General features: G+C 31.4%; 2 protein-coding genes across 2 annotated transcripts in view; one reads left to right on the forward strand and one right to left on the reverse strand.

Annotated features, from left to right (window-relative positions):
• LOC111716889 (uncharacterized) overlaps window positions 1–27,331 on the reverse strand; it is a 39,567-nt gene extending 12,236 nt beyond the window's left edge. Inside the window, exons 1-22 of the mRNA XM_023492402.1 lie at window positions 27,267–27,331; window positions 27,024–27,081; window positions 26,086–26,149; window positions 25,779–25,826; window positions 25,582–25,640; window positions 25,383–25,430; window positions 24,275–24,541; window positions 23,527–23,576; window positions 22,790–22,866; window positions 22,402–22,523; window positions 21,727–21,780; window positions 21,058–21,121; window positions 17,113–17,210; window positions 16,137–16,209; window positions 15,129–15,199; window positions 14,710–14,779; window positions 14,201–14,286; window positions 13,796–13,879; window positions 13,573–13,618; window positions 13,128–13,184; window positions 12,151–12,195; window positions 11,751–11,809 (exon numbers count right to left, since the gene is read on the reverse strand). Coding sequence (XP_023348170.1) covers window positions 11,751–11,809; window positions 12,151–12,195; window positions 13,128–13,184; window positions 13,573–13,618; window positions 13,796–13,879; window positions 14,201–14,286; window positions 14,710–14,779; window positions 15,129–15,199; window positions 16,137–16,209; window positions 17,113–17,210; window positions 21,058–21,121; window positions 21,727–21,780; window positions 22,402–22,523; window positions 22,790–22,866; window positions 23,527–23,576; window positions 24,275–24,541; window positions 25,383–25,430; window positions 25,582–25,640; window positions 25,779–25,826; window positions 26,086–26,149; window positions 27,024–27,081; window positions 27,267–27,297 — 1,631 coding nt within the window. The 5' untranslated portion in view covers window positions 27,298–27,331. The remainder of the gene's footprint in view (window positions 1–11,750; window positions 11,810–12,150; window positions 12,196–13,127; window positions 13,185–13,572; window positions 13,619–13,795; window positions 13,880–14,200; window positions 14,287–14,709; window positions 14,780–15,128; window positions 15,200–16,136; window positions 16,210–17,112; window positions 17,211–21,057; window positions 21,122–21,726; window positions 21,781–22,401; window positions 22,524–22,789; window positions 22,867–23,526; window positions 23,577–24,274; window positions 24,542–25,382; window positions 25,431–25,581; window positions 25,641–25,778; window positions 25,827–26,085; window positions 26,150–27,023; window positions 27,082–27,266) is intronic.
• LOC111716890 (serine protease 41) lies at window positions 62–12,289 on the forward strand. Its single transcript, XM_023492403.1, has 20 exons — window positions 62–164; window positions 477–537; window positions 2,286–2,329; window positions 2,756–2,788; window positions 3,927–3,984; window positions 4,351–4,440; window positions 5,054–5,103; window positions 5,785–5,861; window positions 6,156–6,199; window positions 6,465–6,538; window positions 8,343–8,415; window positions 8,481–8,512; window positions 8,572–8,625; window positions 8,980–9,092; window positions 9,181–9,236; window positions 9,592–9,716; window positions 9,898–9,940; window positions 10,105–10,194; window positions 10,635–10,723; window positions 10,980–12,289. The coding sequence occupies exons 1-20, from the start codon at window positions 90–92 to the stop codon at window positions 11,004–11,006; spliced, it is 1,308 nt and encodes a 435-aa protein (XP_023348171.1). The 5' UTR covers window positions 62–89; the 3' UTR covers window positions 11,007–12,289.
• Window positions 27,332–27,611: the final 280 nt, after the last annotated feature.

Genomic DNA, 27,611 nt, shown 5'->3' on the forward strand with positions numbered 1-27,611 from the left:
GTATTGTTGTAAATAGGGCAAATTGTCATCTTTGACTGGAGGGTCTTTTTAGATTAAAAAATGAAGATAGAAATTATTTTCAGAAAAAAATGCGAAAAGTAGTGTTACTTCTCTGTGTCTTATTACCTATAATTGTGATCTCCAACCCCCGACATAGAAGACAAGTAAAAAAATTACAAAAAAATTGATAAAACGTTTGTTTTGTTAAAACATCAATATTATTGTGTCCTTCCAAATTCGAACGTTTTATGCCTCAAACTCAAATTTTTTAATCTCTTTATCATTGCAACCTGATGTTGTACAACTTTTATATTTTAAACTATTCGATCTAAAAGAATTCATAGTTTTAAATATCAAAGAAATAAGATATAAGTGTATATTGTGGGTTGCAAAGATAAATGGGTTAGAATATAATAACCAACCTTAAAATTTAAATGTATTAGAATTTAGTAACTGACTCTGCTATTTGAATTAAGGCCAACTCCAAGCAGTGTTGTAAATGTATTAAAAACTCTGCCCCATGTAACAACAGTCCAGGTAATTTTTTGTTATTCTAGCCGCAGCGCAAATGTTATAGATTCAAGCTTTAGCTTTCTTCAAATTCAGATGTAAACAGTTTTGTGTGGATTATCGTTAATTTTGAACGTATGATCTCGACATCCAATGTGGGCAATTTAAAATTTGAAAATCAAAGTTTCATGCCTCAATTAAAGTTATCCAAGAAGGTTTTGACCATCACAGGATATCGGAGAGGAATTAAATTAATCCATGAGATTAACGCTTAATAGAGATTAACATAGAGATTAACGCTTAATAGAGATTAACATAGAGATTAACGCTTAATAGAGATTAACATAGAGATTAACGCTTAATAGAGATTAACATAGAGATTAACGCTTAATAGAGATTAACATAGAGATTAACGCTTAATAGAGATTAACATAGAGATTAACGCTTAATCCTGAGATCAACAAAAAAAAGTTCTCGCCGAAGTACATAGTCTTCAGAATACAATGTTTTAACAAGTTCAGGATTCAAGAAATAAATAAAAAAAAACTTATTTACTTATCGTAAAAAAAGACGATTACAATGTTTTCTGTGCTAAGACTAGAACAGAACTAAGTATAGTTCTGTTTTTTTTAAATTATCGTTTTATTTATCATTCAAAATAATTGATCTAGAAAGTTTTGACCCACCACCACAAAAATATAGAAAACATTTATTTTTTATAAAACAAAACATTTCGAAATTCTAGGATTATTTTATTTTAATATCATGAAAACCAGAGACAGCTTCAGGGGGGAGGTGGGACACCCCCCCCCCTTGAAAATTGGGAGTGCATAAAAGAGAGAACAGGCACCTTCTAGCCCTTTAATTTGATTTTTTTTAAATCAATAAAAAGATCCTGCGGTGCCACTCATTCACTCAAAATTTGGATTTTTTTACGAATCCAAATCTTGCAAACACATTTTCTACCCCCAGCAGAAATCATTGTTTTGACATAAAATCGGCTAAATTTCCTTTAAAAAATTTCAGGATTTGTTGATAAAAACAAAACTGGAAGCAAGGGAACTGAGCCGCCACAATTATTAATGTCGTGACCTTTGTTAATTATAATTTATAAATGATTTCACATAACCCAAGTTTTAAAAATCAAAGGTTTAGACGATCAGGGGATAGAAAATTTCAGTTGTGGGAAGAACTCAAAGCTGAAAACTTTAGAATGGTGGATAGCAAGAACAATGCTTGATCTCCTGGTTTTACTAAACCCGAGATTAGGTTAAGATGCATTCGATATCTGAGAAAGAAGTTTAAAATTCAACCAATCAGGATGTCATGTTAATAAACGAAAGGAGGCCTTCACCTCCTCACCGATTTATTCCCTACTACATTAGTTGAAAAAAACGACCTCAAATTTAATTAAATAATTAACATTTTTCTGGGATATTTGAATTTAATCACATATTTCCAATATGGCCGACATAAACTTGAAATTAAGAACTTGAAACTTTCTTGGAGCTCGATCATTGGTCAGAATTTATGATCAAGTCTCTCATGGGTCAATACAATTTACTAACTTGCCCGCATTTATCGTATTCCAGACTTCCAGTACATGGGTATCCAAAAGAACAGTTTAAGAAGATAAACAAAAATGTGTCCAGTTGGATAAAGTAATCGGGATTAAGGATATCTCATTCTAGAGTTTTCAGCTCAGTTTATATAAGCTTTGATTATAACAAAAAACATAAGTGAATGTTAATTCTTTTTAATAATTGATTTTCTAGGCGGTATGGCATCGAAAATTAATGGGCTTAGCTGTGATGCCGAGGTAAAAAGTAATGATAATAATGATAAAAATAAAAAAACTTTAAATAAAATTTAACAAAAATCGGTTTAAAAACATTTTTCATGTGCATCTACTCATAAGGGGGCGAAAACTTGAGTGACCCTTCAGAAAACAAAAATTTGAAAATTTTTTAGTCATTCCTATCATTTTGTTCTCTAAAGTTTACTAGATACTATCAAAGTTTTATGAAATTCCATCTAAGTTTTATTAGATTCTAGCAAAGATTGATGACATTTTATCAAAGCGTTATGACCTTCTATTAAAGCCGTATAAGATTCTATCAAAGCGTTATGATCTTCTATCAAAGCAGTATAAGATTCTATCAAAGTTAGATGAAATTCTGTATTGTAAAGTGTTTTATATAAATTTTCCGATTTCCGATTAATTTTTAACGATTGATTTTTTAAGATCAGTTGTCTGCTTGATGCTAGCAACGAAGGGGTAAGATTTTTAACTTTTATATTTATAGTTTCATAACAAATAGGAATTAAACTATTGTTGGTAATTCCCTAAAGAACGATTTTTGGACCCCCCCCCCCTCCTATCAATTTTGTACATGGATCTTAAATGTAGGACAAGGATATAAATGACCATGTGGCCACAGCGCCGGGCCCATAGCCTGTGCTAGCCGCAGCGTTTGGCCACCTAGCCTGTGCTAGCCGCAGCACTTGGCCACCTAGCCGATCCTAGTCGCAGCGCTTGGCCCAGAAAGTGTCTTAACCTAACCTAACCCTAAATATATACTAATCTTATATGTATGGACATGGATATAATTGACCATGAGGCTGCAGCACTGGGCCCCTTAGCCTGTCCTAGCCGCAGCGCTTGGCCCAGAAAGTGTCTTAACCTAACCTTACCCTAAATAAATACTAATTTAATTGAAAATTGATGAAAAAGTGGTCATGTACAAAATTGATAGGGGGGGGGGGGAGGGGGGTCCAAAAATCGTTTTCTAGGACGGACCCGGATTGTTTTGTATTTATGTTTATATTTTTGTGTTACTTTACGAGACAAAATATATATTTTTTAACTTATTCTTGTTTATTTGATGCTCCAAACAAACTAATCTGATAAAATGACATAACAAATTTATTAAATCAAATGTGGGGGAAATAATTTAAAAATCAAAAAAATTACCAATCTTGCAAATTGTACTTGCCATGTAATGAGACATTTTGTTTGTTTATTGTTTGTGAACGACCTATTTTGATCTTTTTTAATCTTTAATCTTTAATAAATGTTGATTTTGTTTGTTCTTAAAACTATCGTTCATTTTCCATATATTTAGTTTCTCACTGAACGATTGTTCGGTAAAATTGTCTGTTCAAAAAAATTGTTTCCTGAACGTTCAAATTGGCTGTTCCTCACCAAAATTGATGGCAATGTATTATCCCAGAGCAGAGACTGTTTATGTAAAGCCTTAAATTCAGTTTGCTTGGATCTTAGGCCCGGCTTTTTTTAAGGTCAAAAATTTCTTATTAATTAAACAAAAAACTAGGAAAAGGATTGTTTTAATTTCGTAAATTCAAACTAAATGCAGGATAACAATTTTTTTTACAAAATGAATAAACGTTTTTAGGATTGTCTTGGTCTATGCGCAGAGGACAATGAAGTTGATTTAGAGAAATGTGATCGAGGTTTATTTTTATTCTTTAAAAATTGTTCTAAATCTTTTTTACAGAAGGATAGTCATAAATATAAAATTTAATTTATAAGATCCTAGAATTTTGGATATTTCATGTTCAAGAATAATGTTTTGAATATTCCCAATAATTTTTAACATCTTTTGTTTAATATCTCATCTTTGATATCCTAAAAATTTTGTTTATTTCATGTAATAATTTTGATTTAAAAATCCCAATTATTTAGGATAATTTCATGTCTTTTTTTATTTTAAATAGAATTTAGTTCATTCCTTAGTTTCATTTTGAATATCATATTAATTAATTAAATTTTTTATTTCCTTAAATTTGGAATTTTTTTCTAACAATGAGTCTTTTTAGGTTTTAAGACCTGCTGTAGTTTTGCGGAGGATGGATTAGTGGAAAGTATTGCAATTAGAATTGGTCTTGCAACCGAATACAATCCTTTAGGAAATAATTCTTCATTTTTTTAAGCGTTCGGCAGGAACCATTTTGAGTTGGTTTTTTTCAACCATTTGAAAAAAAATTATTTATTCTCAAAATTATCATTGATTTTTTCACTGAAAAATCGTTTGTTCAATTATCATTCACAAAAGTGTGTTCGTTCTCAAAATTTGTTTGTTCACAATTCACACATATATGAAAATTAGAATTTTTCATGTGGATAAATTAAATTCATTAAATTAAAGGCAAATGAGTTCTTGTACCTTAACCCAAACTCTGATTTTTTAATCCCCATGTATTGAACCCCATGGTGTAGACATTTAAAATTTTAAACTATGAACTATTTGAATTATTAAAGGTTTAAACTATTAAGTTACAAAGATATAGGGATTAGAAAACAACTCAGTTCCTTTGTCATTAAAATTTTGCATACAAATTAGTCTTGCTTAAAATTACCAATAAAATGTTTTATGTTACTAGAATTGAAAAAGAAAATGGTTTAACTGAGATTAACTAAAAAAATTATTCTCTAACATTTTATCAAAAAACTCTTGGACGTTTTAACTAAATTTTTTGATTTTTTGTTTTTTTGATTTTTGAATTTTTGAATTTTGATTAGGAGTGAATGATGACTATACTTCACCCTTTACATCACCCGATTTAGGGAGGGTGAGTCAACCCTGTTTAAAGGGACTATACACGTAATTAAAGTGACCCTTCATTTAAGGTCTAAATAGTAACATGCATGAATCGATTCACAATACTACCCTATAAATCTACAATGTTTTTTTTTACTAAAAATGTGTCAAATTAAAGAAAAGGATTTGCAAGAATAAATTAAATACTCATTATCTTTGTAGTGAAAATTGATTATTTTTTATTATGGTTTTCTGTAAAGTGGCTAGCGCAATTCTACTTCAAAAATAGTCAATGTTTTTTTACGTTATTGATCAGATCAACAAGGTCTAAAGAATGTAAATCGATTATTTTAATGAGAGGTCGCTTGAACCAACACAAATATTGCCTTTTAGACCTTATTTACACCGTATATATATTGAATCCAAAGAGAATAGAATATATATTTTGTATAAAATGATGTTCCATGGCCCAAAAGGTTATATAGCACAAATATGTGAAGTACACCTACAGTATGGCCGTTTTACACTTATTTCTAGTAAATTCCACTCTAATATATATTCTTTTTTCTTTGCATGAATCCACAACCATAGGTCAGACCTTTGATATTTACACCGTATGACAGAGTATTGTATGGTACCTAAAGTATTTTCAAAACGTTAACAAGTTTCAAACACATTTTCTAAATAAAAAATTGTAACTTGTGAATTTCAGGCGATTTGTGCGGATGATAAAATAACTGCAATTTCGGGCCGTAGTGACATATTAGACTGTGGAAAAAGAGATCCTAGGTAAAAAAATATTTTACAATTACAAGATAAAAGATTTAGTTATCTTTCTATCTATCTATCTATCTATCTATCTATCATCTATCTATCTATCTATCTATCTATCAATCTATCTATCTATTTTTCTGTCTATCTATAAATCTATCTATCTATCTGTCTATCCAGAAGAATCTTTACTATTGTATATAAAATAAGTAATTTTACATACATACATATTATTTACATAAAATTTTACTCATACTAAAACTTAAACTTTTTAATAATTGCTTCACAGATTTCTAAATATTTGTTTTCCAGAGCCTACAAGGATGTTAAGAGACCAGACACCTTTACAAATCCAGGTCAAACAAATGTTCACAGATAATGTATATCAGATCTTGCAGTCTCATAGAAAAAAAAATATTAAACAGTCTAATTCTAACCGTTACTTTACGAACCATCATTGTTTTTCATACATGATAAATTAAAATTATTTGGTTTCATTTTTCCAATTTTGACCAATAATAAATATTCCCTTGGGTCATCTAATAGGTTTAACTGTCTTGACGTTTATTAGAACACGACAAGTTAACAAGCCAAGTTTAAGAATGATAATGCATGGTTTAGGGGAGTGGCCTTGGCTTGCCATGCTGGTTGGTTCTGACGGAGACTATATTGGTGCAGGAACATATGTTGACCAGGTATTTTCATATCAAAAAGGATAGATATTTTGGACTTAGGATAAGTGCATAGAATATCAGGCCTAGCTGCAATTAAGCAACTTAGATAATTTCTGAGAGTTTTAAAAGTTTGTTCTTGCACTAAATCCACTTTTTTGCAAAAAAAACCCTAAATCAGTCAGCTATTCAAACTTTCCTAGCTCTATTAAAGTGGACCACAGCACATTCATGTCTCAGAGGAACTTTACGGGCAAAAGGCAGACAAGCCCAAGAATTATCAATATATGTTGTACAAGGATAAAACTATCTAAGGCAACCTGGAATGAAAAAGGCTATTTGACACCATTCTGCTGACGCATAATTATGTATGATTTGGAACAATTGAATAAAAAACACCCACTTGTAATGCTTTATTAAAAACTCGCGTATTTTCATCTTTAGTTGAACACAACTTTACACAGGCTGATCCAATCAAAGTACAGGAAGGATAGCACAAGGAAGTAAGAAATAGGAGAATATGAGAGAGACTTTCTAACAGAGCCAGAGAACCCAGAGTTTACAAAACATGGAAGGAAAGAATAGACATAAGAAAACAGACAGAGAAACTCAAAAAATGAATGATAAATTTGTTTTAAAAAATGTTAGACGGAGAAAAGGACAGAAGGACACAACTCAATTGTGTCTGAAGTTCCAGACGGAGAAAAGGACAAAAGGACACAAATTAATTGTGTCTGAAGTTCCAGACGGATAAAAGGACAAAAGGACACATCTCAATTGTGTCTGAAGTTCCAGATGGAGAATAGGACAGAAGGACACATCTCAATTGTGTCTGAAGTTCCAGATGGAGAAAAGGACAGAAGGGCACATCTCAATTGTGTCTGAAGTTCCGGATGGAGAAAAGGACAGAAGGACACATCTCAATTGTGTCTGAAGTTCCGGATGGAGGAAAGGACAGAAGGACACATCTCAATTGTGTCTGAAGTTCCAGATGTAGAAAAGGACAGAAAGACACAACTCAATTGTGTCTGAAGTTCCAGATGGATAAAAAGGCCGATGGACACAACTCAATTGTGTCAGAAGTTCCAGACGGAGAAAAGGACAGAAGGACACAACTCAATTGTGTCTGAAGTTCTAGAAGGAGAAAAGGGCAGAAGGACACATCTCAATTGTGTCTGAAGTTCCTGACAGAGAAAAGGACAGAAGGACACAACTCAATTGTGTCTGAAGTTCCAGAAGGAGAAAAGTACATAAGGACACATCTCAATTGTGTCTGAAGTTCCAGAAGGAGAAAAGGGCAGAAGTACACAACTTAATTGTGTCTGAAGTTCCAGATAGAGAAAAGGACAAAAGGACACAACTCAATTGTGTCTGAAGTTCCAATTTTCTTTAAGTCATTATAGTAACTTAACACAAATGTGTTTAACAGAAATCATTATTGTTTATCCAAACTCAATAGTTAAGATTAAGGAAAACTAGTATGCAAGATCAGTCCGCATAAAACAAGTGTTCCCTATGGTTAATAGTGTACACCCATAGTCAAGTAATTAAGACAACACAAAAAGTTAGGGTACAGGTCTTTTAATCAATCTTGAGTAAAACAAATTATAGAAAGACTTCAATAACAAACTGGAAATAGGTTTACTAATATGTCGTTTTTATTTGTGCCCACATCCCTTAATTAAAATAAATATTTAAAGTTACAGGGAATTTTACTAACCAATAAGTTCCGTTAACAAATTTTACTGCACTCTGGATGTTTAGCAAGCAAAATTGGTCTTGACAACCCCTTGGTACAGTATCTAGTTTAAGTAATTATTTTTTCTAGGACACTGTCATAACTGTTCTTCATAAAGTTCAAAATTTAATCAGTTCCCCCCAAAACCTCATTGTTAGACTAGGTAAAGGATTACAATTAAGCAAGCAACAAAGGAAGTATAAAAAACTTTGACACTTTTTTTATTAGGAGACTGGGATCCGAATGGAAAAGTTCCAGAGGTAATTTCAAAGTAAAATTTTTAAAAAATTTGATAATTCAATTTTTATCACTCTAACAGGAGGAATGGGACTACACTGAGTTTTCTGTTAGATGTATCAAGCCACACCCTCAGGTAATTGACATTTGTGGGTTCCTTTTAATGGAGGTTATCAACTTTAACTCATTAATACAATAAAATTATGAATAAAAAGGGATAAAAACTATGAAAGCACTGCTACTTTTTCAAAAAACAAATAAATTCTGCTATTAAACTAATTAAACTGATTAACTCACTACAAAAGTTCAGTTTTGTGTTATAAATGGAAGGTAATGGACATGTCTGTTACGTTATTTTAACATATCTGATCTAAGTAAAGATCTAAGCCATAGAAGTTCAAAAATTATTGCAACTGTTCCATGGCCAACAGCGTTTTTAATAAGAAACTATTGGTTAAGGCATCCAAAATAAAGCTAATTATGAATTTAGGCTGATCCAGCAGATTCTCTTGCAAATAATGTCGCTGTCCTCAAGCTTGGAGCAGCAAAGACTCCAGTAAACTCCATCAAGAGTATTGTAAATATTCGCGCTGGACAAAATGGGTAAAGTGTTTTCTCTAATCCTCTCTAACTCATTATCTCAACAAAGAATTTCAGCAAATTTTTAATCTTTTTTACTATTTGTTTTCAGTGATCCTGTTGGGTACAATTCAGTTTGCTTGCCTACAAGCTCATCTCAGTTCAATGGTAAGCAAGATTTAGAGACAATGTTACGTAGGATGTTTAATGTCAAAGCCACCAGAGCTTCTTCAAACATTGCAAACTTTAAGAGATTTCAGTAAATCATATTATAATGTTGCATAATATCTAACTGTGCCTTGACATGGACTATGACATAGGTTCTTTTGAAATCTCATGGGGTAAGACTGAAACATTGGCTACTCTAGCAATCTATATAAAGTTAAGAACTATATAAATGACAAGTCAATCGTAAAACATCAAGTAAGAGGTCCTTCAAGTCCTGTCCAACACACATTTGTGGGGAAAAAGAGCAACTTATTTTGTTTTCTGCTTAAGATCAGCTAACCCCTGCCTTTTACAGAGAAATCTGATAACTGTTGGGTTGCGGCCTGGGGTAAGGATCTTGTCCGTCAGAGAGAAATTGATCTGCCACTTCTATCAGCTGATGAATGCCAATCAAGACTTGGCCCAATATTTCAATCAAAGGTAAAATGATTTCAAGCAGAAGCGTCAGTGGAGGAGGGGCAATAGTCTTCTTACACCCCCCCCCCCTGGAATTCTTGGACTATAGTATAAATCAGGTGGTGGATGTTGGTAAACCATGAGTTTGCTCCCATCAGATGTTTTTCCTCATGAAAGGTCCTCAGCTTTTTAAACCATGTTTTAGGGTCGCCCTAACTGGTCTCCTCATTCCAGCGAGATCTGCGCAGGTAATTAAATATTTAGTGGATATCACAGATATCGGGAAAACTTTGTTATGCTTTTGAATAATAAGGGCTCATTATTAAAATTTTGGCACCATATTGTCATTATGATTTCTAGCTTTTAACTTATTTCACTAAATTTGAGAATCTTTCACAACGGCTACTATCAGGTGGAGAAATAGGGAAGGATACATGCCAAGGAGAGGGAGGGGCTCCACTTGTATGCCTGGACAAACAGCTGGATCAGTATTTTGTAGTGGGTAAATATAATTCTATATATCGTAGTTAACATGTAGCTATCCAAGTGACTGTATTTGTAATTTCAAGTAACTCTCCATTCAAAAAGATCCAAGCTGCAAAGGCCATTTTAAATGCTTGATTTTGATTTCCAATGTGGGCACTTTTGATTTTGAGAATAAAGGCTTGATTCTTTAATTTAAGTTATCCCTGCCAGGTATGACCACCAAGGGATATTAGAAGGGATTAAAACAGTTCATAGGTCTGCACAACATGGAGAAGAATGAGCTATTCTGATATTCACAATTTCTGACCTCTTTTGTACTAATTTGTCTAACCGCTAACAAATAAATTTTAAAATGTTCTAATGCACATACCAACTTTGCTGCTCTAGTTTTTCTTCAGAAACTTTCTACCTATATCAATGTATTTTTGCCTTTTTTAATCCATATTAATTGACCAGGTTTGGTCAACTATGGGTTCAGCTGTAACACGGATATTCCAGCTGTCTACACAAATATCATGGACAACAACATCAAAAACTGGATCCAGGAAAACAATCAACAAATCATTGATAACTTTTATAAATCATTGGAAATTTAAGTTTTAAAAATCAGAGGCTTCAGTGGAAATATTTTAAGGGGATTTAGATCTCTTTGGATGCTTTTAATTTTATAATTTAGGAGGTTTATTTTTTTCCCACAACTGAACCATTTCATAAATGTTAAAACAACCGAACAAAAAAGAAAAATGCTTAAGCTCCAATGGAATGGAGTTTATAATTAAGTTGATTAATTGGTGCTTCTAGAGAGAGAAAGACTCAAACACTTGCTGAAAAGCATCACATCAACAGCAGCATGATAACATGATATTCATATTTTTATGGTTTCTCATTTAACATTTTAAAAAAGATTAAAAAAATTGATATCTGGCTGCAATAATTCTAGATATGTGTTTAAACAAAATTGTGTGTTTAATTGATGCCATTCACTCCCATCTAGGAAAATTAGGTTTTGGGAATTCTCTATTAAAATTCAGGGGCCCTTTTAGCGTAAACACTGTATTGGGATTAGTCCCAACCCATGAGTAGCTATTTTTAAATAAATCAAAAACATCTAAAAATTGATTTTCTAAGTTTCCGTCTAGCTTTCCTTAGACTGGGACTTCAATCTATATAGTTTAAAGTGCAAAGTTACAATTTTGTGTTTCAAAACTATCCTTTAGAAAAATTAACAATTAAAAGGATCGTTTTTTCTCGATTTTTTTTCCATCAAGACTGTTTATGAAAAAATCCCACCTTTACACTTACCCTATTCTATTAAGGTTTTTACAAATAGCAGGGCTTATAAAAAAAATATTTAAAAAGGGGCGAATATTTTTTTTTGGAAAATCTCCTCCACCCATTTTTTAAATATCATTTTTCACCAGTTGTTCTGTATAATTCAGTTTTCAGTAAAAAGTATATAACATGAGTGTTTTGTTGGTAACAACCACTTTCTTTACAATGCTATTTTTATGTTCTAAACAATCTTTTTAAACGATCATCATCTTCTCGGCCCTGTCACAAAAAAAATATTACCTAAGAATACTTTTCCTTCTCCAACGTTCTCCAACCCTGCTTCCAAATCCACCAGAAACCTGAATTCAATCAATATAAGATGAAATACCAACAGAGATTGGATCTTTTACAATCTAATTCCTCACAAAAGTTGCCATTTCAGAGATTCAAACTTTTGTCCAGAGTACCAATCTGAAACACTTGATCTTGATATTAGATGTGGGCACATCTAATTCTTAGTACTCCCCTGCATGGTAAGATCACCAAGGGTTATCGAAAAAGAGTTGATCAATCCGTAAGGCTTCCAAGCTGGAGATCAATGTTTGATTTGGTGTGTTTTCCTGTTTTGCATGTATAGCACACTGTGCAAAAGTTATACTGTTGCTTTAAATGAGTTTTTAGTGCTGTAAAATGTAAATACCTGTTTTGGTGTTCGAGCGAACTGTGATGTGGTCAATACCTCAGCCTAACAAAATATGTTTTAATAAACAACACAAAAAGTATGTAAAATATGGTTTAACTTTCTATCTTGCATAATGTAATTGAAAATTCGAAAATTAGAAGGAAAATATGATATTTTTGAGATGAAAGGAAAGAAAGAAAGAAAGAAAAGAGAAGAGAAAGTAAAGAAAAGTAAATAAAAACTAAATAGCAAAAGAAAAAGCATTTGTCCACCTGCTTATAAGATATGTGAGGTACTTTCTGCTGCTTACATGTTTGGTCTCTCAATAACAAATGAAACCTATTGGGAAGATTGAAACATGCTAATAATGTTAATACATCGTTAATGGGTTTGTTAATACATTGTCAATTGTCCGTTTTAATAAATATCGTGTACATGCAAATATCAGTTGAAGAAAAATAGTTGATTTAATAGAAGTTTGCTGCAACTAGTAAATATCATGATCTAATATTGACAAAAGAATCGCCCCTTCCTTCGTTCTTCTGTAAGTCCAAATATTTCTATGATTTGTCAAAGTCTAAGATCATGCAGCTCTGATAAGAGTTTGGCATTGTTTTCCATTGTTTTTTAAACATTTAGTTTTTTTTGGAGAAGTTTGACATATTTAAAAATTGTAAAGTGTTAAAGTTTGCTGTGCAGAATGTCAACCATGGCATAAAAAAGTAACCTAAATAATTTTTCAAAGTGTTTGGTGACAAACAATTAATTTAGCTATTTTTGTTGACCCGGGCAGAAAAAAATGCATAAATTATTTATCAAACCAAACGATTGATTTTGCTTTTGATTTTATGTTAGACATTTCATATTTATTAGAGTCTCCTGTACGCCACGCAATTCCCTGAATGTATAAAAATGGATGAATAATGATGTCAAAGTCTATGTTCCTAGTCGGTAAAATTGAGAAATAAAGTTGGAGCAAGAATATAGAATATTACCTGTGGAACTCCGTATCCTGTATCGGGAGAAACTGGGGTCTCTTCACATTCAAGCTCCTTAATTAGAAATAATCACACTCCTGTGTTCAGTCATGTGTTTGTTGTCTATTCTGAACCAATAGAAATAGTATGGGGGTAACATCTATCTTTCTATCTATCTCATTATCCAATTAGAGTTATGATTCCTTCAATCGGCGCTATCAGTAAATGGAAATATTTACTTCTACTCAAACTATGGCGATCAATAATATAGAAAATATTGTCTAGGTTTAAACATGTTTATTTCTGCTAATTCCTACATGTTTCCCTACAGTATATTTATGGCATGTCTGATTCAAACTGTATCCGTTAGCAGTTATGAATAAGACATACAATTTTAGAGTCAAAACTTGACTTAACAGTGAATAATGAAAAAAAAACTACACCATTTATACTATTCACATACCTCTTTTGATGTACATTCCTTCTCTACAACTGAAGTGCATTCCTCACTGAAAAAAAGTTTATTAATATTTTTGAATATTTTTAATACTGTTTTTGATAAAAAAAAACAATGAGAGAACTAACTGCCATCTACACTACAGAATATGTAACTGCACATTGAGTGAAGAAGATGGCGGATAAAAGTTTCAGTTTCAAAATCAGCTGAAAAACCAATATGGCGTCACCTGTATTCTGTTTGTTCTACGTCTGTACACTTCTTGTCCATTGTTTGTTCAATCACAACTTCACACATCTCTTGGGGAACTTCTCTGTAAAAAAGATCATATTAAAGTAACTGTAGACGTAATTACAAAAGCTTTGTTTGATCAAGTATATCAAGTATATCAAGTATATCAAGAATATATATCCATGTTTTTAATTTTCACAACGACTTAAAGGGACCCGTTGTGAGAATGAGGCATACTCCTCTTTTCAAATTGACGTTCGCTTAAAATTTCAACGAAAGTCCCTTTAAGAAGTATCTAATTTTATATATTAGATACTAACATTCTTAAAATCAAGAATTATGAATTATGAAAAACCGGTTTTAAAATCGTCTTCGCGGATTTATATCGGAGAAAAACCATTGCCTGCATTCTTTTCTGAAAGTAGGAACGGATATGTCTGTACAGGACTGCTCAAAACACAGGTCTGAGGGTTCTACCGTCTCACAATCCTTTAATATTAAATAAATAGATTATTTGAATTATTATTAATTATCTAACTGACTATCTATCTATCTATTCATCTAAGCTATCTATCTTCCTATCTATCTGTTATATCCGTCTATCTATCTATCTAAGCTATCTATGTGCCTATCTAATTGTCTATCTGTCTATCGGTCTTTCTGTCTCTCTGTCTATCTATCTATCTGTCTGTCTATCAATATGTCTATCTGTCTATCTGTCTATCTGTCTATCTGTCTATCTGTCTATCTGTCTATCTGTCTATCTGACTATCTGTCTATCTGTCTATCTGTCTATCTGTCTATCTGTCTATCTGTATATCTGTCTATCTGTCTATCTGTCTATCTGTCTATCTGTCTATGTGTCTATGTGTCTATGTGTCTATCTGTCTATCTGACTATGTGTCTGCTTACCTCCTCACTAATCTGATCCTTAACTGTTACACAGATAGGCATAGTTGAGGTAGCATTCACTATCTCGCATCTGTATAGTAAATATAGTTGAGGTAGCATTCACTATCTCGCATCTGTATAGTAAATATAGTTGAGGTAGCATTCACTATCTCGCATCTGTATAGTAAATATGTTTGAGTTTTCAAATTAAACTTGAAAGAAACTGGCAACGGAATTTCAACACTTTCTTCTGATCACGGATGGTTGAGACATCCCTAATTTTTGAACTGAAATGTTATTGATAATTTTTAAATTGTGGATTCTATGTAAGTTCACTTATAATATAATTATTATATAGAGACAATGCAGAAAATAATTAAAATTGAACACATGAAAAATACAGTCCCTTTAACAAAAGAGGTTGCAACAACAATATTTACCTCTCCTCCATCTCAAAAGTTTCCTTGACATTGCAATCTCTCTGAGGGACAGTAATATTCACCATTTCACACTAAACAGGCGGATTTCAAGAGAAATTAAAAGATTAGAATAAAATTGCATCAAGCTTATTATTAGGTTTGTGTTTGATGCTTCTGTTAAAGTAACATAATATTTACTTTGTTAATTTTCAAACCTTTATAGTGATTCCTCGTGAAAATGTTAAATCTCTAATCCCTTTATCTTTTCATCCTGACTTTGAAATAATTGCATTTAGGAGAATTTGTATTTCAAAAATAAAACAGCTCTGCTAGCTATACATTATTGCTAACAACAAGAAATTGAATTTTTTGCCACAAACTGTGGTTTTCTAATCCCTACATCTTTGGAACAGAATGTCATGGACCTTAGATATTTGAAAATATGAATTCTGTTAGATCAAATACGCTAAGCTGCCTTTAATTATTAAAGTTTTACACCAGCAGGCTGTACAGATATAGATATTAGAAAATTTAAGTTTGTGGCAATAAAATTATCGTAAAAAAATATAGGCATTTTATTAAGCTAAATTTGTACCAATTTGACACTCATCATTGTAAGTATTATTATTATTGATATTATTATTATTATAAATTTACCTTGGGTTTCCTTTATCGTAAATTTAAATTATTTTCCCAAGCTGTATAAAAGCTTTACTTATTATTCTCCCAAAATGTATCATAAATTTAATCATATTTTTCCCAACCTGTATCATAAATTTACCTTATTTTTCCAATTTGTATAATAAATTTACCTTATTTTCCCAATCTGTATCATAAATTTACCCTATTTTCCCAAACTGTATCATAATTTTACCTTATTTTTTCAAAATGTACCATAAATTTACCTTATTTTTTCAAAATGTACCATAAATTTATCTTATTTTCCCAAACTGTATTATAAATTTACCTTATTTTCCCAATCTGTATCATAAATTTACCTTATTTTTCCAAAATATATTAAAAATTTACCTTATTTTCCCAAACTGTATCATAAACCGTTTTACAGACCTCTTCTTCAATTGTCCAACATTTTTCCTCAAACCTATAGAATTTTTTTAAAGATATAACAGTGTTAATCTCAACATTCTATTTTGCTTCTATACATTTTCATATAGTCAACAATGATTATATTCAATACAAAATTCATTAAATGTCTCTGTGAAATCTCGAATTCACGTGAAAAGTATTTGTATACAATGTTTAAGTATATATAAAAAAGTATAATTCGCATAGTAATATAATTTCATCAATGTCCTTAGATCATTGTTAAAGAATTTATAGCAATATCATTCTCATTTGTACAGTTCATTGCATTCAACAGTTAAATAGCTAGGTATATAGGTAGATACCCAGTTCTGTAGACAATTATGTTACCTATTTTTGTAATTTTACCTGCTTTTTTATAATATTACATCGTTTTTGTTACATTATCTCTTTTCTGTAATATTACCAATTTTCTGTAATATTAGCTATTTTCTGTAATATTACCTGTTTTCTGTAATATTACCTATTTTCTGTAATATTACCTGTTTTCTGTAATATTACCTATTTTCTGTAATATTACCTATTTTCTGTAATATTACCAATTTTCTTTAATATTACCTATTTTCTGTAATATTACCAATTTTCTGTCATATTACCTATTTTCTGTAATATTACCTATTTTCTTTAATATTACCTGTTTTCTCTAATATTACAAATTTTTTTTAATATTACCTATTTTCTGTAATATTACATATTTTCTGTAATATTACCTATTTTCTGTAATATTACCTATTTTCTTTAATATTACCTATTTTCTGTAATATTAACCTATTTTCTGTAATATTACCTATTTTCTGTAATATAACCTGTTTTCTGTAATATTACCTATTTTCTTTAATATTACCTATTTTCTCTAATATTACCTATTTTCTGTAATTTTACCTATTTTCTGTAATATTACCTATTTTCTGTAATATTCCGACACACGACATCCTGCACTAGATTACAAACTCGGTCTGTAACTTGTCGACAGTTAGAGTCTCCACTGGGTCGACAAACCTTATTATAATATATACAATTATGAGAATTAAAGGGACAGTTCACGTAATTTAAGCAAAAAAGAGGATAACATCGTCGTGTTCTACATTGAAAAGGCATAAACTATTTTTTATTCTTCTATATATCTCCTGCACATCATTTTTAGAGAAACCACAGTTCAAAAATATCAGTTTTCGGATAGAAAAATTTGGATATCTTTAACTTCATCAGTTTTACTCCGACAAAGGTAGAAGCATGGTAACATTATGAATTTGGCATCAAAGTCTTGAAATGAAGGGTTACTGCCACCCCCCTGACAAACCAGAGTGAAAAGCATTCGGTTTCTTTTATTTGTAATCAAATGTGTTTTAGTCCATTTAATTCAACACTCTTTAAACTTACAGATTTGTTTATGCTGTGCTTTTCCATTCAAAATGTAGATGCCGACAAAAATGTATTTAAGAAAAAAGGCTAAGCAGTTATGTTTAATGGGTCAAAGTCACAGGTTTCTGAAATATTAACAAGTCCACGTGCTGCGTTCTGCTTTATAATAATGGAAACCTGACCTCAACCCCTTAAACCCCCAGTTTATATGACCATGGACCGAATTGGAGAGGCCACTACCTCCTGAGTACCTCACGGCGTCAGTTCAAATCCTGAATCACCAATTCAAATACTCATGATGACCGGTGATTCAAGATTTGAATTGGTGCTAGGTAGTTCAAAGACATAACTCAAATTCTTTGAATTCAGTCCCATTTCATTCAGATTGTTCAGATATGCACTAAAAACTTGTTATATTTTTCTTTATTTTGATTGTTTAGACAATATGTTACTGTAACTAAACAGATCTTCTGATATTTCATCAAATCATCCCTTCCTAACACCTGTAGTTTAGTCTATAAATCACACGACATAGGGAGATTTAACAAACATGAGATAATATCTTCTTATACCTAATCAGAATGTATTTAGTAAACACTATTTAACACATTTAATACTGTTTTTTGTGACCTTTTAAAACAACAAAAAATTTAAATAAAAGTTTTTTGAAGAAGTGAAAGTAGTGTTGAATCTAATTATGAAAATAATGACTAAGCACAGTTAAATGTATATATTTGTGCAGTGATGTCCCCCCACCCCACCATCTTAGTTTTAAACATATTGAATTGAGAAGTTATGAAAGTGTATTATTAGTTGATGATAAAAAAGATAGATGTTAGCACGATCTAAATGTTTACTCCCCCCTGAAGGTATTCAGTAGATACAGGATCATGGTCAGACTTAATTTTAGCCTTGTCTTTATTCAGAAAGATAGAAAGATAGATAGAAGGTTACATTGGGAGATAAATAGATAGATAGATTAGATAAAGGTAAAAATAAGTATATTTCATGTAAAAAATAAAGAATGTTACAAAGATAAATAGAAGGGACATGGAAATTTCTGACGGATATATATTGATAGATAATAGATAGATAGATTACACACCTTGGATGACATAAAAGTAGAAATAAGTATATTTCATGTAAAAACATAGAATGTTACAAAGATAAATAGAAGGGACATGGAGATATGTGATAGATATATATTGATAAATAATAGATAGATAATAAGAAGAACAGATTAAAAGTTACATATATATATAGATAAAGGAAGGTTGATAGATAAAAAATAACAAAAATGGATGGAAGGGATTTGTAAAACCAAAGAGAATAGAATATATATTAGTAGGGAATTTACTAGAAAAAAGTGTAAAACGGCCATTTTGTTGTACTGTTTCCATTTCATACTGCAGGTGTACTTCACATATTTATGCCATATAACCTTTTGGGCCCTGGAACATCATTTTATCGAAAATCTAAAATTAATATTAAGAGAAAACCAAATTATGAAATAGGCTGGTTTCATGAATTGACCAATGATCATTTCACATAGACTCTATGCCTTCCACTTTACAAACGATGATTTTCCGTTATAACTATAAATCAAATGATGTTTTTTATTCACCTAACTCATTATAAAGTTTATTTAACAGCTTTAAAAATTCGAAATGGAAATGAATAGTCTAGGGAACATTCTGTATTAATGTACACTACTGCATATAATTTGTGAACATTTACATGATTTGTACACTTTGAACTCTCTTTCAGGCTGAAAGGGACTGAAAAAATTCATACCGAGAGATTCTTTAAATTCTCATCTAATATATATATATTCTCTATGTGTAAAACACTAGCTATATCACGGTGTAGTCCGGTTCATTTCAAGAACCGGACCAACATCTAACCAGCTACAAGCTGTACGGTACACAATACACATACAGACAATACCAGGCAAAACGGAACAGTACACCAAATGAAGCGTAATTTATGTGATATGATTAAGCCATGAAATTCAGAATCACCGTGATATAGCAATCTTATTATAAAATATAACTGGTCCAGTAAAAACTAAAGTTATGAAAATCTACATTTTCTCTGAATGATTAAAAAGATTCGTTTTTTTAAAGTATTTGTCTTTAAACAGCACAAGCTTTTAAAGAAAATGGTAAGAAAAAAATCAAATCAATTTATTTTAATTCGAAAAAAGTAACCAAAATATGCAAATAATTTTTTTGGAAAAAATTTGTGTCCTAGTTTGATAGATAGATATTTGGGAGAACAATATTTTGTTACTTCAAACAACAGTATTTTGCACGTAAGATCAATTATAGGTTTTTAATCATAACTCGCTTTGATAAAACAGTTCTGGAGAAGTCAAAAATGTTTTGAACTTCTTATTTGCAACTTATGATTAAAATAGAAACTATAGAAACTACGAGGTCGCAAAATCGTACCAGTCATGTACCAGTCATGTACCAGTCATGTACAGTCATGTACCAGTCATGTACAGTCATGTACCAGTCATGTACTATAAAAATAAAGTGTCCATGCTTTAAAACCAGATAATTTGAAATCTCACCTTGACCTGATAAAACGATAAAATCAATACATTTAAATCTTATCCTTAGGGCATTTGTTTATAGACTGATAATGAGGCATAGGGATATAGAATCATGCATATATAGATAGATAGATAGATAGATAGATAGATAGATAGATAGATAGATAGATAGATAGATAGATAGATAGATAGATAGATAGATAGATAGATATAGATAGATAGATAGATAGATAGATAGATAGATAGATAGATAGATAGATAGATAGATAGATAGATAGATAGATAGATAGATAGATAGATTTATGGGTTTTAACTAAGGTCAACCACTAAGAAAATATTCTCTGTAAAAGGTTTGAACCATAAACAACCTATTTACTTGGTTTCAACTTTTAGGTCATTTACAGTTTCAAGGATAGAAAACAGTCAGGAATATGCATTAGTTTACCACATTTTGTTTATTTTTGCAACTTTTTCAACTTTTCCAAACAAAATTTATGTTATATTATATCTATTTAATATAACAAGACATTCGTATATATGTTGCGTATAGCCGGTCAGACGGCTGGAGCGATTGGGCTGATATTTTTGTGGACACTCATTGGAGGCGGGGGATGTATGTAGGCTAAAAAATTTGACTTTTAAAAAAAATTTAATTTTTTTCTACGGGCAACGCCGGCCTCTTCAGCTAGTTATACATAAGAACATGCCAATTTAAGGATCAAAATTAAATTTTTGGAGATATTTTGTTTAAAAAATCCAAAGTAGATGACGATTAGATTTTTTAACCCCAATCCATCCAATTTTGCTCAAGTCAGATTCCCACAACAAAATGTATCCATTGGTTTCGACGGTTGTTGAAAAAAAATATGCTCGTATATTTATTATTTTTGATATGTACAATGTACATAAAATTTAAACAATTACCTGTTCTTTGAGTGTTGTACAAGCCTCTTTGTCAACTGTTGTACACGCCATCTTAGTAGTGTTCCTACAGCACAATACATTAAAGTACTGTACAGTGTACACTGTACAGTGCAGTGGTTCCAAAGGAAAAGTGGTATACAGAACAAAATTTCGGACTGTAAATGAAGTTTGATTTAAAATGAAAAATGAACATTTAACTTTTTAAAATCTAAAAAGACTGAACAAATGAACTTTTTTTGGGGAAGTCATTTGCAAAGTTTTTTATTCTGGCAAGAGAACTAGATTAAAGATTTGTAATTGATAGTTTTTTATTCTGGCAAGAGAACTAGATTAAAGATTTGTAATTGATAGTTTTTTATTCTGGCAAGAGAACTAGATTAAAGATTTGTAATTGATAGTTTTTCATTCTGGCAAGAGAACTAGATTAAAGATTTGGAATTGATAGTTTTTTTTATTCTGGCAAGAGAACTAGATTAAAGATTTGTAACTGATAGTTTTTTGGAGCAAAAGTAACGAAAATAGATAGATAAAGTTTATTGCTAAAATACATGTATCTGTGTACAGAACCAGTTTACTGTTACAAATTATAATTATTTTAACAGTACAAGTACTAAGCAATTAGCAATATATTTGAGAATATTTTATAAATTGGTATAAAGTGTTTATCACCTGCACACAGAGTCTTCAACCGTTGTACATTTCTCTTCAAGTATGACGTCACATCTTTAAACAAAATATTATTTCATTTACGTCACTGATTTAGTTTACTATAACAATGATGAAAACGTAGCACATTATTTTGCACAAATAATAAGGTTGCAAATATTATGTAAACATATTTGCAAAATCATTGCTGGTATCAAACTTGACATAAATATTAATATATAAATGACTCGGCACAAAAGAAATTTGTTGAAAAGTATTAAAAAACATATTTTTTTTCATTATTCAGAGGAGGTCGTATATTTCTAATTGAAAGGGTGAGTAATTCTAAGTAACCCTCTATGCAAAGATGGCAATGTCCGATTTACAAGGGTACTCTTAAAGATTGTCTGATCAATTAGATATCAATGTTTATATAATTCAGAAAACTAATTATTTCTAAATTGTGGGTTTTCTACTACAGGAACTTGCGCATTTTCTCTTCAGGAAAACAAATTAAAATTATCAGGAATTAACACTTTTGGACAATGAACAATGATAATGTCTTCAAAATTATTGATCAGATTATGGTTTCAAGGGTATAGGTATAAATCTTTGTGCGGAGGGTCACTTGAAATTACGTTGACTGTCCCTTTAATCAAGAAGAATCTAACATTTTCTATTTGTTGAAATAAATCTTACTCTTGCATGATGTCGGGGTCTTGAGGGTTGTCACAGACCTCCTCCTGGACCGTCTTGCAGGACTTGTCCATCACCATCTCACACCGGTCCACGGGCACATCCTCACACACAGTCTCCTCAACCTGTCAATGTATGTATACTGTATTAAATGTCAATAGGGAATTTTAGGAAAGGACTTGCGCATATCTTGCTCAAAAAGAAACACGATGAAGAAATTATCAAAGTTAACTACAATTTTCGTCTAAGAAAAACGATGTTTTCTTTCATAATTTTAATCAGATAATTAAAGGTTTAAAAGGTGTCATTCGAAACCGGGTATTTCTATCTTGAAATGGAGGGTCACTTTAAATTGTGCTTTCAGTCTTTTTAAGAAAGTAAACATACTTACTTCAGTGCACTCTGGTGGAGACATTTCAAAACTGCATTTTCTTTCACAACTCATTCCTCCTTTCATACAGTTATCTCCTAAAAATATTCTCATAATTTGCCAAATAAATTATTTATCTTTTACGCAGATTAAACCTATTTTTATTCAATGTTCGCATAAGATTAACAGTTTATTTGTTAAAAAAATGCAAAAAAATCCACCCCTCCATAAATATAAAATAAATATCTCTTTTTTAGAATTATTAGATTCCCATAGTCTCTATTAGATTCCCATAGTCTCTTTTTTTTATGTTTTCTATTATTAGATTCCCATAGTCTCTATTTTTGTATGTTTTCTATTATTGCCTCCTTTAACAATTTATTAAATACACAACAAATCTGAAAGAGTTGATAAAATTAAAAAATGAATTTCAATAATTGCCTAAATGAAATAAGATTTAATTATTGATATTGTTGATGACTAATATTAATTAATATATTTATATTAATGATATGGCAGTATATTAACCGAATATAATGAATTGGAAGAAGTGGTTCAACCACGTATCGGTGATTCAGAATTTGATCCTGACTAGATAAGTAGTTGAACCGGCTGCGGTGGTTCAACTAATCGAGGAAAGTGTTCAAAATTCGCACTTAAAAAAAAAACTACAAAATCTCCAACATTTAGAATAAAGGATACCATTGACAATTTTTAATTTTTTTTTTTTTTAAATTGTTTCTTATTTTTAATTTTACCTAAAACTCCGCCTTTCATTTGAATATATTCGCATTTTTCATCGGATTTCCTGAAAAAGAGCAAAAATAAAATACTGTCATTAATCTTCTTGTTTTGAACATCTGGTTCTCTTCTTATTCAATTTTGTAACATTTCTTTTTCTGTTTTCAAAATATCTTTTCATGTTTTAACCCCTCTTTTCTTATTTATTTTTATTTTATTTTTTACATTTCTCTGATTGAAATATCAATCTGTTTTCTTTAAAAGATTTTCTTTTTTTTAAAGCCATTATTAATTGAAATCAAACTAGTGCTGTCTTGCATGTTATTTTTCAAAAATTTAATATAATACACTAACTAAACAGTTAGGTTAGAAAAGAAAGAGATACAATTGAATAGTCACGCAATCTTGATAAAGGACTCTAAGCACAATTGTAATTGACCCTCCATGTCAAGATGGGAAAGCCCAATTTAAAACTTTATGTTTTTGTTTCTTTAAAATGTTTATTTTCATTTGCGGTTTCTCTGCGCATTTTTTGCTCATAAGAAGCTATGAAAAAATTATTCGAATTAAACACTTTTAAATCTAGAAAACAACTATGTCTTCTGCATTATTGATCAGATAAAGGTTTTAAGGGTAACATTGTAAATCGGCATAGCCATCTTTAAATGGAGGATCATTTAAAAATTACGCTTACAGTCCCTTTAAACGGGTAAACAAGCGGTAAGATAGTTCTGAAATTAAAATGAACCGCCTCTCCCGTCTCACCTGAGAGCGGCAGGAGGCGTGTCTCCTCTCAAGCTGACACTACTGGGGGTTAATATATCAACATCTTCTGCTGACAAAGTATTTTCTTCCAGCACCGCTGACAAATCCCTAATAGCGCTGCCGACAACAGGGGAACTGGTGTCAGCTGTGAAGCTGACGATATTTCCAACATCGTCAATTATACTTTGATCATCCAGCACACTGATGATAATAATAATAATAATAGAGTTGTCTAAAATGACTGGCTCCAACCCACTGTCTACTCCACTAGAACAGAAAAAAATAATAAAATTGCTTATATTTAAAACTTGTTTTGTTTTTGACTTATTATAAAAAACATACAAGGGTAGGGTTTATATTAACCACCACTTTTTTACTTTTTCTCGTTTCTTTTAACTATGCTCTAAAAGTAAAAATTATCAATGATATTTCAAATGTTCCCACCATCAGGTTGCAAAGATATAGGGATAAGAGTTTATTGCAAGAAATCTGCTTCATATAAGTTGAGAACAAACCAATCTATTTTGCTGTTCTGATGTGTTGATCATGAAAAACTGCATAATATCCTGAGGGAAGGTTGTTGTACTTTAATTTTGAGACTAATTATAAGATTAAAAGTGTGAACAAATTCGTTAAGGTTCAATAATCATTATTTAGATACTGTATAAACATGTAAACATGATCAAATCATTTGTTTGAATCAATGTACAGGGTTACCAACAAAGAATGAGACTTCAGAGACGACTGTACGGAATATATACTTGTTTTCTAGATATTAAATATTTTTGATTTCTTGTAACTAGGAATTCCGTTGCGCGGAATTTGACGCAACTGTTCTTGTATTATACGGAATAGTGCGGCATTGCGATAAAATTACAGGGCCCGCAATTACGCGCATGTTAAATCCACTTGTAACTTTAAACTATGATTCCTTATAACTTTCTTTGACTAATCATTAATAAGCCTTGAAAGACTTTTTGAAAGTATTTAAATACAAGACAGAAAACTTAATCCCTTGGGCTTAAGATCGTAATTATTTTAGAGTTTCAGGTCGTCTTTATAGTCTCATCTTTTGTGGATAACCCTGATATGACAGAAGCAAAACTACCTTGACTGTCGAATGTTCCTAGAAGAATCGATGTTGGATTTAAAATTTCTAAAAAAGAAAATATAATTAATAACAAAAATATATCATTATATAATTTTTTTTTAGTTTAAAGCAGAAAAAGACATTTTTGAGAATTTTCTGAGAAGGCTGTAAAGTAAACTTTACATCCCTGCTAACCGGGAAATAAAACTTTATTTACCTGACAATTCCTAGGCCGGGAAGAAAAGCTCCGGGGAGGGTTTTCCTTTCATTTAACACCTGGACAAATATTTGTATAAGGGGAAAATAAAAGAAGAGGAAACAGGGAAAATGAAAATGGAAAAATGAGAATAAGAGGAAAGAGAGAAAAGGAAAGGATTGGGTGGGAAAATAGAGAAAAAAATTAGACTAATAAACCTGTTGATGAAGTGTTCGCGGGAGTCTAATTTTGTCCTCTGATTCCTTCTAAATAAACATATTTAATAAAATTCAAAAATAATGGGATATCCTTGATCCCGATTGGTTAATAAGTTAACAAGAGGAAACCAAGCAATATTTAATCTGAGCTGAAACTTTAGAATGGTGGATAGGATATCGAGATTAATGCTTGATTCTCTCTTTTTCTTAATATCGAGACTCTAGAATATGTTTCAACATGGGTTTACATTTTCTGTCATCCATTTTTCCTTTTAGGATAAAAACTTCTTTAAAAATAAAAATATACCTGAAAACTTGAATATGGTGGTCCGGGGGATTCCCAGGGACTGTTATCATGATCAGGGGTGCTGCTGAAAAAAAGGTTATTTTAGGTTGAGAACCCAGCATTGCCCAGGGTACTCTCATAGTTACTCCCACTGTTTACCCGCGCTTGGTCGTAAATTACGATTTTAGCTAAATGTCCCTATAAAAGTGGACCCACTTCAATTAGAATCTCAAAACCAATCTAAGAACATTCCCGTGGTTCTCCCGAGTTCCTTAATCAAAATTTGAGGCCAATCGGTCAAGGGCACCCCAGACTAACCAGAATTAGAGGCATTCGGTTTCTTCAATTTGAAATCATACTTGTTTTAACAATCTTTAAAGTTACGGATTTGTTTGTTAAATACTTTTTATTCAAAACGTATATGCCGACAAAAAAGTATTTAAGAAAGAAGGCTGAAAAATTATGTTTAATAGGAGTAATTGTGATCGAAAGTCATAGCTTTCTGGAATATTGACAGAACCATTAAATTCACGTGAGGGGTATCTGAGTTGTGATCGAACATACAAACATCCTAACAGACAAACACAGATTACGACTTTATATATAGAAATTTATATTACCCTTATTTCACGATGGACTAAGCCAGTGGGGTCGGTCAAATAGGCCTAGGATTAGGCCGGGTACTGTAAAAAGTTTGAACGCGCCATAGTCCTCCGACGGGACTATGCCAAGAAAATTGACCCCTGTCGTATGTTAGTCTGGTTAGGGCGACGTATTGTAAAGAATATGGTCATAGGATCGGGTCAGTACACGCTGTTATTTGGCAGGCCGGTACAAACTGGGCAGGTCCTGTTCGAATTCAAATTTACTACGGCTCAGAGTGATTTTGGTTCGCAGTGATATAAAGTTTATGAAAAGAAATTTGCTTTTTATTGAGAAGGTATAAAAAAGTCATTTACCTGAAATTCGGTGGAGCCACTTCTTCAAAAACATTTTGTATTGCCGAAGTCAGCCCAACTGTAAATTCAGATTCAGATTGAAAATATAAAAGTAGAATATATTTATAACATTTGTCAAAAATTGACATCTGCGGATGCTTTTCATCGAATGTCAAACTTTAAAAAAGTAAAAAAAATTAATTCAAACATTTTTAAAAAAAAATATTTAAAATTTTTAAAGTTAAAATTTTCTGAAGATTGAACCTAATATGGCACAACAGACTGTTTTTAACATTATATTTCTTTCTCAACAATTTCAATATTGATCTGAAAAAGAATGTAAAAGATTGCAAATTGGATTTAATATCTAAAGCTAAAAATGTTTTGGGTTTGTATCGAGATAGACAAGAATTCAAAGGAATTGCATGAGTTCTTTTGCACAGACCTCTGACCCTTTAGTAAAAGTAAACTCAACTTAAAGTCTGACCGCGTCAACCTTGTTGCACCGGCTAGTCCAATGTTCGGGCGATACAGTACAAACTGGGACCAGAAAGATTGACCCGGCTCGGAAATTCAAATGTACTACGGCTGCCCGTGTTTGCGGCAAAC

This window comes from Eurytemora carolleeae, unplaced genomic scaffold (genome assembly GCF_000591075.1).
Source record: "Eurytemora carolleeae unplaced genomic scaffold, Eaff_2.0 scaffold1507, whole genome shotgun sequence".
NCBI classification, from domain to species: Eukaryota; Metazoa; Arthropoda; class Copepoda; order Calanoida; family Temoridae; genus Eurytemora; species Eurytemora carolleeae.